Source organism: Bicyclus anynana, chromosome 4, assembly GCF_947172395.1.
Source record: "Bicyclus anynana chromosome 4, ilBicAnyn1.1, whole genome shotgun sequence".
Lineage (NCBI taxonomy): Eukaryota > Metazoa > Arthropoda > Insecta > Lepidoptera > Nymphalidae > Bicyclus > Bicyclus anynana.
Window position 1 is genome coordinate 6062626 of NC_069086.1, and position 13126 is coordinate 6075751.

Below are 13126 nucleotides of genomic sequence, written 5' to 3' on the forward strand. Positions count from 1 at the left end.
CATTCTACCTATGTGCCACCTTCTGATCAGTTTGAAGGCGGTGCCAAGCCAGTGATGTTTTAATTAAACACGTTTTAACTACAAAATTTATGAGGTTCTTTCAGAAACAGCTTTAATTAAAACACGACACTGGCTTGGCACCGCCTTCAAACTGATCAGAAGGTAGCACATAGGTAGAATGTTATTTTTTGCTTTTTAGTTAAAGTTATTTTTTGACTTGGAAGTCGGTTGAATTTTTTTTATTAAAATTTTTATTTTTTTATTTTTAGTGTTAGCACACCTACTGCGTGTGTACAGTCACAACCTATCTAAGTGGAAAGTTCTTATTAATACAAAATTATCAAGTCCAAACACAAGGTAGCTACTGTGAACCGTCGAGGAGTTCTCTTCACTGTGCTTCGTCTTCATCACCAGACCTTTAATACAGTCACTATCCATCTAGGTGGAAAGTTCTTATCAATACAAATTTATCAAGTCCAAACACAAAGTAGCTACTGTGAACCGTCGAGGAGTTCTCTTCAATGTCCCTCGTCTTCATCATCAGACCCTTAATACAGTTACAATCCATCTAGGTGGAAAGTTCTCATCAACACAAATTTATCAAGTCCAAACACAAGGTAGCTACTATGAACCGTCGAGGAGTTCTCTTCACAGTCCCTCGTCTTCATCACCAGACCCTTAATACAGTCACAATCCATCTAGGTGGAAAGTTCTCATCAATACAAATTTATCAAGTCCAAACACGAGGTAGCTACTGTGAACCGTCGAGGAGTTCTCTTCACTGTCCCTCGTCTTCATCACCAGAACCTTAATACAGTCACAACCCATATAGGTGGAAAGTACTCATCAATACAAATTAATCAAGCCCAAACAAAAGGTGACTGCTGTAAATCCTTGACGAGTTCCATCGTCTGTGTTTCGGCTCCATCATCAGACCAACTCCAAACCTTCATAAAATTGTAGTGGTTTAAAATATCTTATGGAAACACTAACAAACGCACTAGCCGTCTCTACAAGTTTCGAAAGTTCCCCTCAATTTCTCCAGGATGCCATCATCAGATCCTGACATGAAAAAAATGGGACCACCCTGGAAGTAAATCCTTCAAAACAAAAAAAGAATTTTCAAAATCGGTCCATAATTGACGAAATTAACGCTGGACATACATAAAAAAAAAAAAAAAAAAAAAAAAAAAAAAAACATACATACAGCCGAACGTAGAACCTCCTCCTTTTTGGAAGTCGGTTAAAAAAAACATTTTTTCAAGTAGTCTAAGTTTACTGGTATTTTTATCGTGTCGCAAAGTCAGGTTTCTGTTTGTAGTGACTAGTGACACTACCGTCAGATTGCAGAATCGCTAACCGGCTTTTGTGCTGTGTGGTGGGTTCATATCGTGTCCTATACAGAGACAGGGCTGGCCCTGTAGTGAGCCGTTAGAAAGGCTGGTAGTTATTAGACAATGTCTATTGACTACTGTCTAAATATTTGGTATTCCTTAGGTTAGATGATTATTAGACAATGGCTATTGACTACTATCTTAACATTTGGTATTCTTCATATCCTCATATCCTTCATATCCTCTCCTATACAGAGACAGGGCTGGCTCTATATTGGGCCGTTAAAAAGGCTGATTATTATTAGACAATGACTATCGACTACTGTCTAAATATTTGGTATTCCTTAGGTTATTGAAGTACCACACGCACAGTCTGGTGAAACCGCTGAGCTACTATTTAGAGCCGCTGCCCTTGCCGCCAGAGGATCTCGACGCGAACGATAGCAAACAGGTAAAATTGCAGTTTACATCGAGCAACAGTTTTAAATTTATTTTGTGGTTGTTTAACATATAGAAGAATCTCATCCAAATTTGCGTGGTCAGGGCGAACAAGACGAGCAGAGAAGGGAAGTGTTGACATGTCATAAACGAACTCCTTAACTCTACACCCGGGTCCTCTGCTACTTCTATTTATCTGTCTGTTCGCGATAAACTACTAAACAGATTTTTCATGCGATTTTCAATAATATATGATTTAAGGAAGGTATATGTTTCTTAAATTTTGCGTAATTTGATTAAAATTTAGCGATAACTAAGGTTTAAGATGATATTTATTCTCATAATTGTCGGAAGTGTCGAAAATATTCAAGCAGTCTGGAAGCTTTCATAGTTAAATAATAATTTTCTCTTCGCTTTGATCAGAGCAGGATAAATAAAAGAACAAATACTATTGCATTGCGTATGGTTACTTCTAAAACAGTATTTGCAGCGACACAATATAAAAAACAGTCATGTCTTTTATACAGTAAGATAAACAAACAAATAAATATTTATCCATTAAACTTGCATGACTGTAAAAATAAAGTAAGTTCGTATTTGCAAAAACTTAACTATGATCAAAGCGAAGATCTCCTAAAAATTCGTAAATAAATTTACATACATATATTAAGTACAACATCTGATACAATTTCACACACACACACACACACACACACACACACACACAACACACACACACACACACACACAACACACACACACACGCACTCACATAAACCAGCGTTTATTGAATGTTGCATGTTAAGTTAAGTTTAAATTTGTTATTAAGGAAGAGCGAGACCTTCTGATACAGGTTTTAACTTAAAAGAAGGTCTCAGCCACATCAGAGACTGTAAAACTATAAAATAATAAAATTTCATTTCAAATCATTTCAAATTTGTAATAAATTGAGATTTGACGCTTTTTAGGATAATGGAAGTTTAGACTCTAGTCCGACCGGCTCCGGGAAGGGACGTAAGATGTGCAAGATGAACAACAAAATTAGCAAAAAGCCTAAACCAACAACACCAGTAAGTTCTTGCTGTACTTATTTATCTAGTTACTTTACTTTCTTTTTACTCTTGTATCTTTTTTATGTTTAGTGTAATCTTTAAATATTATGAAGAAAGACGAAAGCCTTCGAAAATTGCATCTAATACTTACGGATCCAAAACTTGATCTCTAACTATGAGCCTCATAAGAAGGATCTGAGTCGCTCAAGCCAACTATGCTTGCGGATATCTCTGCAAGATTTAATCAAAAATGCAAAAGAACCTAAGTTGCCGGCATAGTTCAAGAGTTGCAGACCTGAAGTGCCAATTGGTTGGGCATATATTTGAGAGCACTGGAAAGCACTTTTAGTCTTAATCGACCTCCGCTAGGTGGACCGAAGACATCAAGAGGGTTACAGGGAGCCACTGGATGCTGGTGGCTCAAGACTGTTTATTTGGATGTGGAAGCAGTGAGTGGACGTCCATGGGTGATAATGATTATGATGATGATGATGACTATAGTCTGGCAAGTTCGTTGATGACACTCTCATGATATGCGGGCGACGAGGAGTAAGACTGCGCGGGTGTGAAATCTTGCGTGCGGGGAAGTGAAGTGCATCAGTCGTCGGTTTTTTATTCATCGCTACACGCCCCCCCGGCCCGCGCGACCCTTCGGGAATGTTACAAACGAAGTTGCCAAGCTATAACGATATATCTTTATATTTGTCGGAGAGTTAGATAATAATAATCATAAATGAATTAGAGTAACTAATTTAATAGCGATATCTGTTAGAAACGTGTCTGTTAGTTGTTTGTCTGTGGACATCTGTCAGTTGACGATCTCGAAGAAAGCGAGACGCGGTAGTTCTTAAGTTTATTCAGTTGAACACTTGTGTTAGTTCGAAACGGTTCGGTAGTGAGTCAGTGTTAAGTTAATTCTAGTAGTAAGGCCTTTGCATTGTTAGTTACATGGCTGGGAGCCAACACGAGCGGAGAATAGGGGAGTATTAGTATACTGTAAAAGACGTCTTTAACCCAACTGGATCGGTTACAAGTCCGACATTCGCTGGTGGCTGACTCATTGTCATACGATAGTTAATCCTGATTTACATCTTATAGTATCAGCGCTATACTAGATCAAGTGTAATTAAAGGGTAGACCTGTAGTTGGAGGTTAAGTTATCGATTCAGTGATGTTACTTTGTGTATTTGCCATCCCTGACGTATATCGTAGAACCTAATCGAGACATACTACGATAGCAGTGCGCAGTATTCAATATCAGTCCGTGTGATTTAGTATATCTTCGATAGTCAGAAGTGGGATTTAGTTCTAATCCACGTTATATTTATGTAAATACAATATGTCTAAGTATTGAAGTGTCACAGTATTTTACCACACACATTGTATCGCAGACCAACGGCGCGGCAGGCGGTGCGGGGCCGGGCGGCGCGGCGGCAGGCGCCCAGCAGCCTCAGTTCATGCAGCAGCAGCAGTGGTTCCCTCCGCCGGGGGCTGGCCAGGGCTACTACAACCAGCCCACTGGTGAGTGTCATTCGTGTCGCAGACGAATCGTATGAAACCCGATAAAAACAGACTTAGAATCTCCAAAGACTCCACGTTGTGTGATAATCTCTATCTTAAAAGTTTCTTGTCAACTTTACATGTTTTAGCATCTCTTGCTGAACACCAACCAGTGTGCTTGGTGTTCAGCAGCGTGGTTTTCAATATTTTCATACTGTTACTATCGCGTTGACGTAAACGCGAATTTATATGGAATGAAACAGTTGTGCAATAGTGCCACTAGATGGCGCTGTTTCAATTCGACGTTGACGCGATAGTAACAGTATCAAACTGCCACTAAGCTCTCAGATCAACTTTGACACACAATATTTCCCCCGCGTGGTTCCCGTTCCCGTAGGAATACGGGGATAATATATAACCTGTAACAAATAACAGTTGTGCAGTAGTGCCACTAGATGCTGCTTCAATTTCTTAGAAATTCGCGTTTACGGTCACGCGATCGTCAAAGTATGAAAACATTGAAAACTGCCACTAGGCACACAGGTGACGAGTTGGAACACTGTGGGTTTTTAGTCTGTTGAAGTCAAACATAATAATCTCGCCTCCTCGTGGCAGGAAGTTAAAGGGATTTCCCCACGTAAAAATAAAGGTTTGACACGTATGACGTTTAACATGTCTGAATAATAGCAAATTTTAATTTTAACATTTTTATTTATATTTTTTTTATTGTGTCCAATAGTGTAAGAGAAATATATCATTCACAAATTTGAAAAAAGATTTTGCTGGTTGGTTGCTTTATGTACCTACTCATATAAATACTAATGTTGCCTTTATAATATTTGAGATTAACAGATTAAGGTTCACTTCTTGCAAGACAACCCTTGCAAGAAGTGAACCTTAATCTGTTATTAGAGAGTCATGACAATGCTGTTTCCCAAAATGGAATACAAGTATTGTGTTGTCAAAAACATATTTAAAAACTAAAATTTTCTTGTAATAACGTCTAATAAAATATATGAAAAAAAAAAAATGTAGGTGCCGGCGTCAGTCCGCGCGGCGTCGCACCGCCGTCGAACACGCAGTCGAAGCAAGCGCTGAGCAACATGCTGAGACAGCGAGTGCCCTACTCGCAGCAGCTGTCACAAATGCAGGTACGTGGTGGTGACGTCACTGCGACGTAAATTTCAAGTTTGTAGCATAATAAAATAATGAAAGACTTTCATACAAACTTGTGAGAGCCTCTAGATCTTTTTAATCCGGCCCTATCGAAAATCCATTATTAACAAATACCTACTAACTATAGACTACCTCCCTGCCAAATTTCATCTTTGTACGTCAAGTGGTGTACGAGATTTCGTGTGAATGACCTTTCGCATTTATATTATTAAGAAGACTAGCCGACGACCGAACATTATTTTCCCCGTTTTGGCCACATTTTTGATCGGTGCTTTGCTCCTATTGGTCGTAGGAGTTATGTAGCTTATAGCCTTCCTCGTTAAACGGGCTTTTCAACACAAAAAAAAAATTCAATTCTAACCATTAGTTCGTCAGTAGGCAGAAGTACGAAATTGCCTATAACGGGCGACCAAATGTTGTTTGATGACGTCACGGCGTTAAACGCGAGCTGTACACCGCGCGCTCACTTTAAAATTCTATCTCGGGAATTAATTAACGTATCGAAATAATTATTTCACGAGTATTTTTTGTTTTCAACGGAGAATACAGAAATGTAACATTTAAAAATAGTTAACATTATTCATTATCTTTCTTGCATGTTATATACAGGGTGCTGGTTACCCGGGAGCGCCGCATCCGCGAGGCCCATATCCGCGTCAAGGCATCAGGCAGATGCAACCCAATCAGATGGGGCAAATGCAACCCAAGTAAGGAGTTTTTTTTTTAAACTAGCTAACTCGACTGAGTTCATGTCATTGTGTTACATGTAGACTTTTTTTGATTTTGAGAATAATCGTAATGTTATGAGAGTAGAGTATGAGATCATGAAAATATTACTATGAATATGTATGAAATACATTAAAATATTGTATTTCCTGTTTATGTAATTCACAATAGTTTTTATAACACATTTTGTTCGTAAAGTATTTCATTTTAAATATAGATGCTTTACGAGATAAAATATAATAAATTAACATTTAATTCTTTCATTTTAATATTTTTAACAATAAATGACAACCATTTATAATTAACAGAAACAGAAAAATATTCATTTATTTTATGAGTAATACTGGCTGTTTTTAGTGCATTTGCCTAAAAATAAACGCTGGAACTTCGTTATCTGTGCAAAAATGACAAGCGTATCAAAATGTCATCATATCGAAAACAGGCAAAGATGCAAATTCATTTTCAGAAAGAGTGTTCAAAGTGTGTTTCCTCGCAAATGTGTTATAAAACGTCGTATGATATACGTGCGCTTTGATAATTACAGCCTCTACTTCCTTACTAAAGGCGATAAAGCCATATCGCCTCAGCTGTAATTTTCGACTTACCGCACTTACTATTACATAATGGTTTCTGATGAAAATCATATTATTTTTTTTAAAAAACGTGATCTAACAGTATAGTCCCTTTAAGGTTTTGAGACTTATTAAATAAAGATAGTTTTCCGACCAAATAAAGTTCAATAATCTTTTCTTGAAATACTTACTTATTTTCTAATGTTTAAATTCGTATATATTTTCCAGTCAAATGAATCCAATGGGCGGCATGGGAGGCATGGGGCCTATGGGACAAATGGGCGGGGTCCAAATGGGTCCCAATCAGATGGGGGCGGCTCAGATGGGGGGCAATCAGATGGCCAGTGCTCAAATGGGTGGCAATCAGATGGGCAGCGCACAGATGAGCGGCGGCCAGATGGGCGGCATGAGCGGGCAGATGTTCGGCGGACAGTATGGCGGCATGCAGCAAGGATATGGTTACGGGCAGCCCATGATACAGGGGAGCCAACAGCAGATGTTAAGCCAGGTACGGTAACGATTGCGAACTTCTATAAAGTTGGCACTATCGAAAGAGAATGAAGAAAGTACATGTCCCAATTTTGTATGGAGGCTGGGTCTTTATTCCGAGTGTCAACTAAGCAGAACAAATTATTTTTATCTTAAAAGAACATAAAATATAGGGCTTAAATCCCAAAATAAAAAAAAATTTGGATCCCGCATTTTTTTTTTAATTAATTAAATAAAATGAATTTTTTTCATTAGCTGACAACATTAATTAAGAATTTTTATCATGGCAACATGCTTGTTACTCACACCCTGACAGATTTCCTGTGATCTTCGCGTATTAGAGTTCGTTTATGGCGTTTTTAAAGCAATTTGAGATTTTTTTTGTTTAATGTTCTTCTCTGTCTACTATTTACTGTTTCTTTTTAACTTGTGTCTTATTGACATTTGACAATATTACATGACATTGACAGCTTACACCGGATATGAATTCAATTCCAGGTGTTTTTATTGGCTGTTTTGAACACTTTTACTGTATTGTCCATGTTTAATTTGTAGAGAAGGGAGCGAAACACAAAAAAATATTTATTATTGATGACGACCTGCTTATTATTTTTTTATTTATTATAAATAATAAACGCCCATTTTGGGTTATGTCTTTAGGGTTTAAAACGGTAATGATAATTATAATTTTTTTATCGAAAATTCTTTAACCAATGAACATACATAGGTACATTGTCATAGTTTTTTAAATGTACATACTATAGTACTACTTAATAACGCTCCCTATCTTCTCTTTCTTCAGGGAATGGGTCAAAGTGGACAGATGGGTCAAATGGGCCAGCAGGTTAACCCTATGGGTCAAAACGTGAACTCGATCGGACAAAACGTTGGTCAAATGAATCAGGGGGTCGGGCAATCCTCACAAATGCAGCAGGGAATGGGTCAGATGGGACAAGGGATGGGACAGATGGGTCAAGGGATGGGACAAATGGGTCAGATGGGACAGGGACAGGGTATTGGCAGTATGAGTAGTCAAACAGCGCCAATGGGTCCGCAAGGAGGAAACAGTATGGGTGGTTTCCCGGGACAACAAACATTCCAGCAGGTAATTTATTTTTTCTTTAATTTTTTAACTTCACTTGTAACTATGTATGTAAGAATATCTTGGAATCTTAATTTGACCCACTATCCGGTCTTCGATTAGGATGAAATTTTACACACGCTCTGAGTTCTGATGACAATACATGACTAGCTAAGAAACGTCATTACAAATCCAATATGGCGGCCTCCCCAAGATGGCTGGCTGGATGTTTCAAATTCACCCCTATGATGTGGATATCAAATGAAAATATTGCTATCAGAAATACGAAAAAAATAGTCACGTGACTTAAATCCAATATGGCGGACGTGCAATTTTTAGTGCGTGCTAAAAGCGTGTTTTTTTTTTATTTTTTAGACTATTATTTATTTGTAATATTCTTTTGTTGTATGTTTCATGTAGTATTTATTATAAATGTTGTGTAATTGAATACAATAAGCAATAATTGAATTTAAATTTAACTGATAATCTTTCTTATTGTAGAACATTGTTGAACATCTTGGGGTTAATTAGGATTTGTCAAGAAAACACTTATATAGCTTAATATATTGTCTATTAATAATAAGGTTAATGCATGAGAGTTGAGCGCCAGGATGGTTTCGTTAAGGTGGTAATACAGGCCGAATATAAAAAATATAAAATTAGGCCCAACACCGTGCCTAGGCCCAATATAAAAAATATAAAATTAGGCCCAACACCGTGCCCAGGTCCAATATAACTAAAATAAATGAAAAAATTAACCAGTATTCTTTCTTATTGTAGAATATGATGGGTGGTCGTGCAAGTCAAGAAGCATATCTGGCTCAACAGAGACAGAACGTCAGGCCGCCGTATATGCAGGTAACGTATTTTATACATATATTTAACCGTTTCAGGTAACTGTTCCCTTTGACTGTTCCCATGTTTTCGACTTTCCTTTTTCCATAAGAGTTTTAAAAATATTTTATCTGAATATGCAAATCTTCTTAATTTAGCCATCACTTTGTTTTTACTTAAAATCATCTGCACAGATGAAATAAATAAAATTTACAGATGTAAAATAAAAAAAATATTTATAACACACTAGAAAATGAAAATGAGAGACGTGATAGCTCAGTGGATATGACCCCTGCTTTCGATTCCGAAGGGTGTGGGTTTGAATCCGGTTCGGTGCACCTCCAACTTTTCAGTTGTGTGCATTTTAAGTAATTAAATATCACGTGTTTCAAACGGTGAAGGAAACATCGTGAGGAAACCTGCATACCAGAGACTTTTCTTAATTCTCTGCGTTTGTGAAGTCTGCCAATCCGCATTGGGCCAGACTATTGGCCTAACCCCTCTAATTCTGAGAGGAGACTCGAGCTCAGCAGTAAGCCGAATATGGGTTGATAACGAGAAAATGAAAGTGAAATAAGCAAAAATAACATTATCTCTATATTAAGATCTATCAGCACTAATTTCACAGAGGTAATATAGAAAATTATTGCTCCGCAGAATCACTACAAACAGACATACCTGACAAAAGTGCTTGTAAACTGAATGTACTTGAAATTAATGAATATTGAATTCATCGTCAACTTACAGCAAGCACCAAACGTGACGATGGGCGGCATGGGGGGTCACGCACCCCCCTACCCCCGAGCAATGCAGCCCGCTCAGGCCGGCCAGTACCCCCAGCAGATGGCGCAGCAGCGGATGCGGCAACAGATGCAACAACAACTGGCCATGCAGCAACAGGGCCCGCTGCACCAGCACTTGCAACAACGACAGTACCAACAACCGTATTAAACCAATATTATACAGGGTGCTCGGAAGTATTTCCCATAACTCTGAGGTTATATCCTTTACCGAAAATTAAATAAATATGTTCAAAGAACATGTGTTCAAAAATTTATATTTTCGGAGTAAATAAAAATTTTTTTTTTGAACTTGAATAGATTTTAAAATGTATCCCATATACACATCCTTATAATTATGACGTAGTCAAACTTTAAAATGCAAGAATAGATAAAGGCGTGCGTTACTATCCAAGTCGGAATTATTTAAAATACTTTGTATGAAAACAAAAAAAGGCAAATATTAGTTATGCAGTTCGGATCCTATATGTGGACTCGTCAACACCTTGAAGTTATGGAAAATACTCCCTAGCACCCTGTATATTATGATAATAATGCTGCCACTAGACTTGTCCAAAAATTTATTTTTATTTTATATTTTATAGGAAACCCCAGAAAAACAATCATTTTTATAAAACCCATAATTCAATAATTTTATTAATTACACATTTTATAGAAAAAATACTGTAGTTTTTTGTGATATACATTTTGTAAGTGACAATGTTGGAGAATGACAATTCTTACAACATGCATGAACCAATTGGTTTTTATTTATTTTATTGTGTCATATACATTTTTAAATTGACCATTATTAAAATTAATATAAATTTAATTTATAATCTTTTTATGTGTTAAGGTGACATTTTTAAATACTAGTGACAATTTTTTCTAATGAAAATTTTAATATTCCATCTACTTGGTAGATGGAATATTAAAAGGTACTTGGGTACTGTCGCCATAATATGTTCTAAAATCACATAATTATGCGGGATACTAAACTGTTATAGTTTGGCAAAAAAGAACGGAACTTTTTTTCCCTCTTACAACACTATTCAACTTGGTAGTTGTCAGTCAAAACAAAAAAAAAAAATGCTGTCAAAAGTTTCGGGATTATTTACAAAATTAAGATTAATACGAAGAAAATAGATTGTGGGACATTATCGGCAGTAAACTAATGTGGCACAAGATAATTATGACAATCCGTAGTGGCCATAGATAATTATGATAATCCGCCAAGTTATTCCGTTTATAAGAGACTAGCTGACGCCGCGCGGTTTCACCCGCGTGGTTCCCGTTCCCGTAGGAATACGGAGATAATATATAGACTATAGCCTTCCTCGATAAATGGGCTTATCTAACACTGAAAGAATTTTTCAAATCGGACCAGTAGTTCCGAGATTAGCGCGTTCAATCAAACAAACAAACTCTTCAGCTTTATAATATTAGTATAGATGTCTGCCAGAATTCGAAGCCAAAACGTTGTTGTCGGATCTGGGCTATGTTTACCGAAGAACGGCTAAGATAACACGTTTGTATTTATTTTAGAGTATTATAAATGTTGAGCTCTGAAGTAATTCACTATATTACATGTTTTTGGAGCTTTTAATAAGTGTTTTCGTGATTATTCTGTCGGCTTTGAAGGTTATGTTTTATGGTTACGTTTACATTGTCACTATTCGTGTTGCCATATTGGCGATAGTGGCGCCACTAATAATTTCTACTCTTTTTTACCAAGCTATACAATTTATATTGAGAATATTACCTTTTCACATATTTATTAACATCCTAAATAATGACAAACGCTTTGAAATACAAACGCGCGCGTCTCTGGATGTTCGACAGAAGTGATAACTTGAACTAATTGATTTAATTAATTAAATCTAATTAATTATTGTATTCAATTAAGAATCCTCTATTGTCGAAGAGGTGGGAAAAACATTTTGACAGCAACAACATAGAAAGTTTGCTCTGTCAACTGCAAGTATCAAACATGCCAAGTTGCCAAATTCAGCTGTAACGCGTTACGTTACCAATCGATTTACCATTCCAAAAAAGTTATCACTTCAAAAAGCAATATGTTGTGCATAATATCCGTTTTTTAAGATTGCTTTATAAAATATTTTTTACACAAACCAAACACCTAAACAATATTATAATAAACGGTGAAATCCTCTAATTATGTGTACAGTAATTTTATATATTTAGTAAATAAATAACTTATATAGAATGGAAAATTGCTTTCTATTCTATTTTAATAATAATTAAGTTCTCTAGTATTTCCATTCTAAAGGATCCTGATATTTATCTATTAGATTTTTTTATTAAACAAAATCGTTATATTTATATTTTATTTTTTTAACTGACTGCCTTTATACATTTAAGATATTTTAATTTTGGTGAGATGTTTTTATAAGATTAGAAATATCATTTTGAAGTTATGATATTTATTTTCTGTCATCACAGTCAACTGTCAAGTATAACATAAATATTTACCTCATTTGTTTTAATTTTTAATTACACCAATCTCATTATTTTCTGATTCTAAAGTTTCGATGTTGTATAGAATAGTTTTTTAATTGTATTTCCAAATACTTTTTGTATACTAATAATAATAAGTATTAAGCATAAGCCTAGTTATAAGAATAGCTATTATTTATTTATAAATATTGTGATTAATCAATTGTTACAAGATACAGTATAATTTTTATAAAGTACATAATTATTTTAGTTACTTTTTTGTAAATATTGGTGTTAAATATAATAATTTAGATGAAGGAGATGTTTTATTTTAAAAGCCTAAGAATGTAGTTATTTTGATATGAGTACCTAAGTGTAATAAATACATAAAGCTTTATAATTTTCATAATATAAGGCTCTTAGTGCTGTCTACAAATAGATAACATAAACTACGCAACGGATTTTAATGTGTCACGTTACACGTACAATATCACGACTTTTAGTGGAAGTCGATATTTATGCGAACTTAGTCGATACTTATGCATGTAAAATCATAATTTTAAATTAAACAAAAACTATTTAAGCTCTAATATAACAAAGTTTCAAGAAAGCTCCATAGATCATTGAATTATGAGAGTCTGTGGTAATTAATAACTGCAGCTCAATTGGGATTTGCGAAATTTTGACC

At 35.8% G+C, this 13126-nt stretch overlaps 1 protein-coding gene across 4 annotated transcripts in view; it reads left to right on the plus strand.

Moving 5' to 3' along the window:
* Nucleotides 1-12755, plus strand: part of LOC112058435 (mediator of RNA polymerase II transcription subunit 12) — a 47137-nt gene extending 34382 nt beyond the window's left edge. For all 4 annotated transcript variants that reach the window (XM_052891631.1, XM_024099278.2, XM_052891632.1 and 1 more), the window contains 9 exons: nt 1683-1785; nt 2741-2842; nt 4216-4345; nt 5360-5475; nt 6110-6207; nt 7027-7306; nt 8090-8392; nt 9149-9226; nt 9950-12755. In XM_052891631.1, the coding sequence (XP_052747591.1) occupies nt 1683-1785; nt 2741-2842; nt 4216-4345; nt 5360-5475; nt 6110-6207; nt 7027-7306; nt 8090-8392; nt 9149-9226; nt 9950-10153 (1414 nt within the window). In that variant the 3' untranslated portion in view covers nt 10154-12755. The remainder of the gene's footprint in view (nt 1-1682; nt 1786-2740; nt 2843-4215; nt 4346-5359; nt 5476-6109; nt 6208-7026; nt 7307-8089; nt 8393-9148; nt 9227-9949) is intronic.
* The last annotated feature ends 371 nt before the right edge of the window (nt 12756-13126 follow it).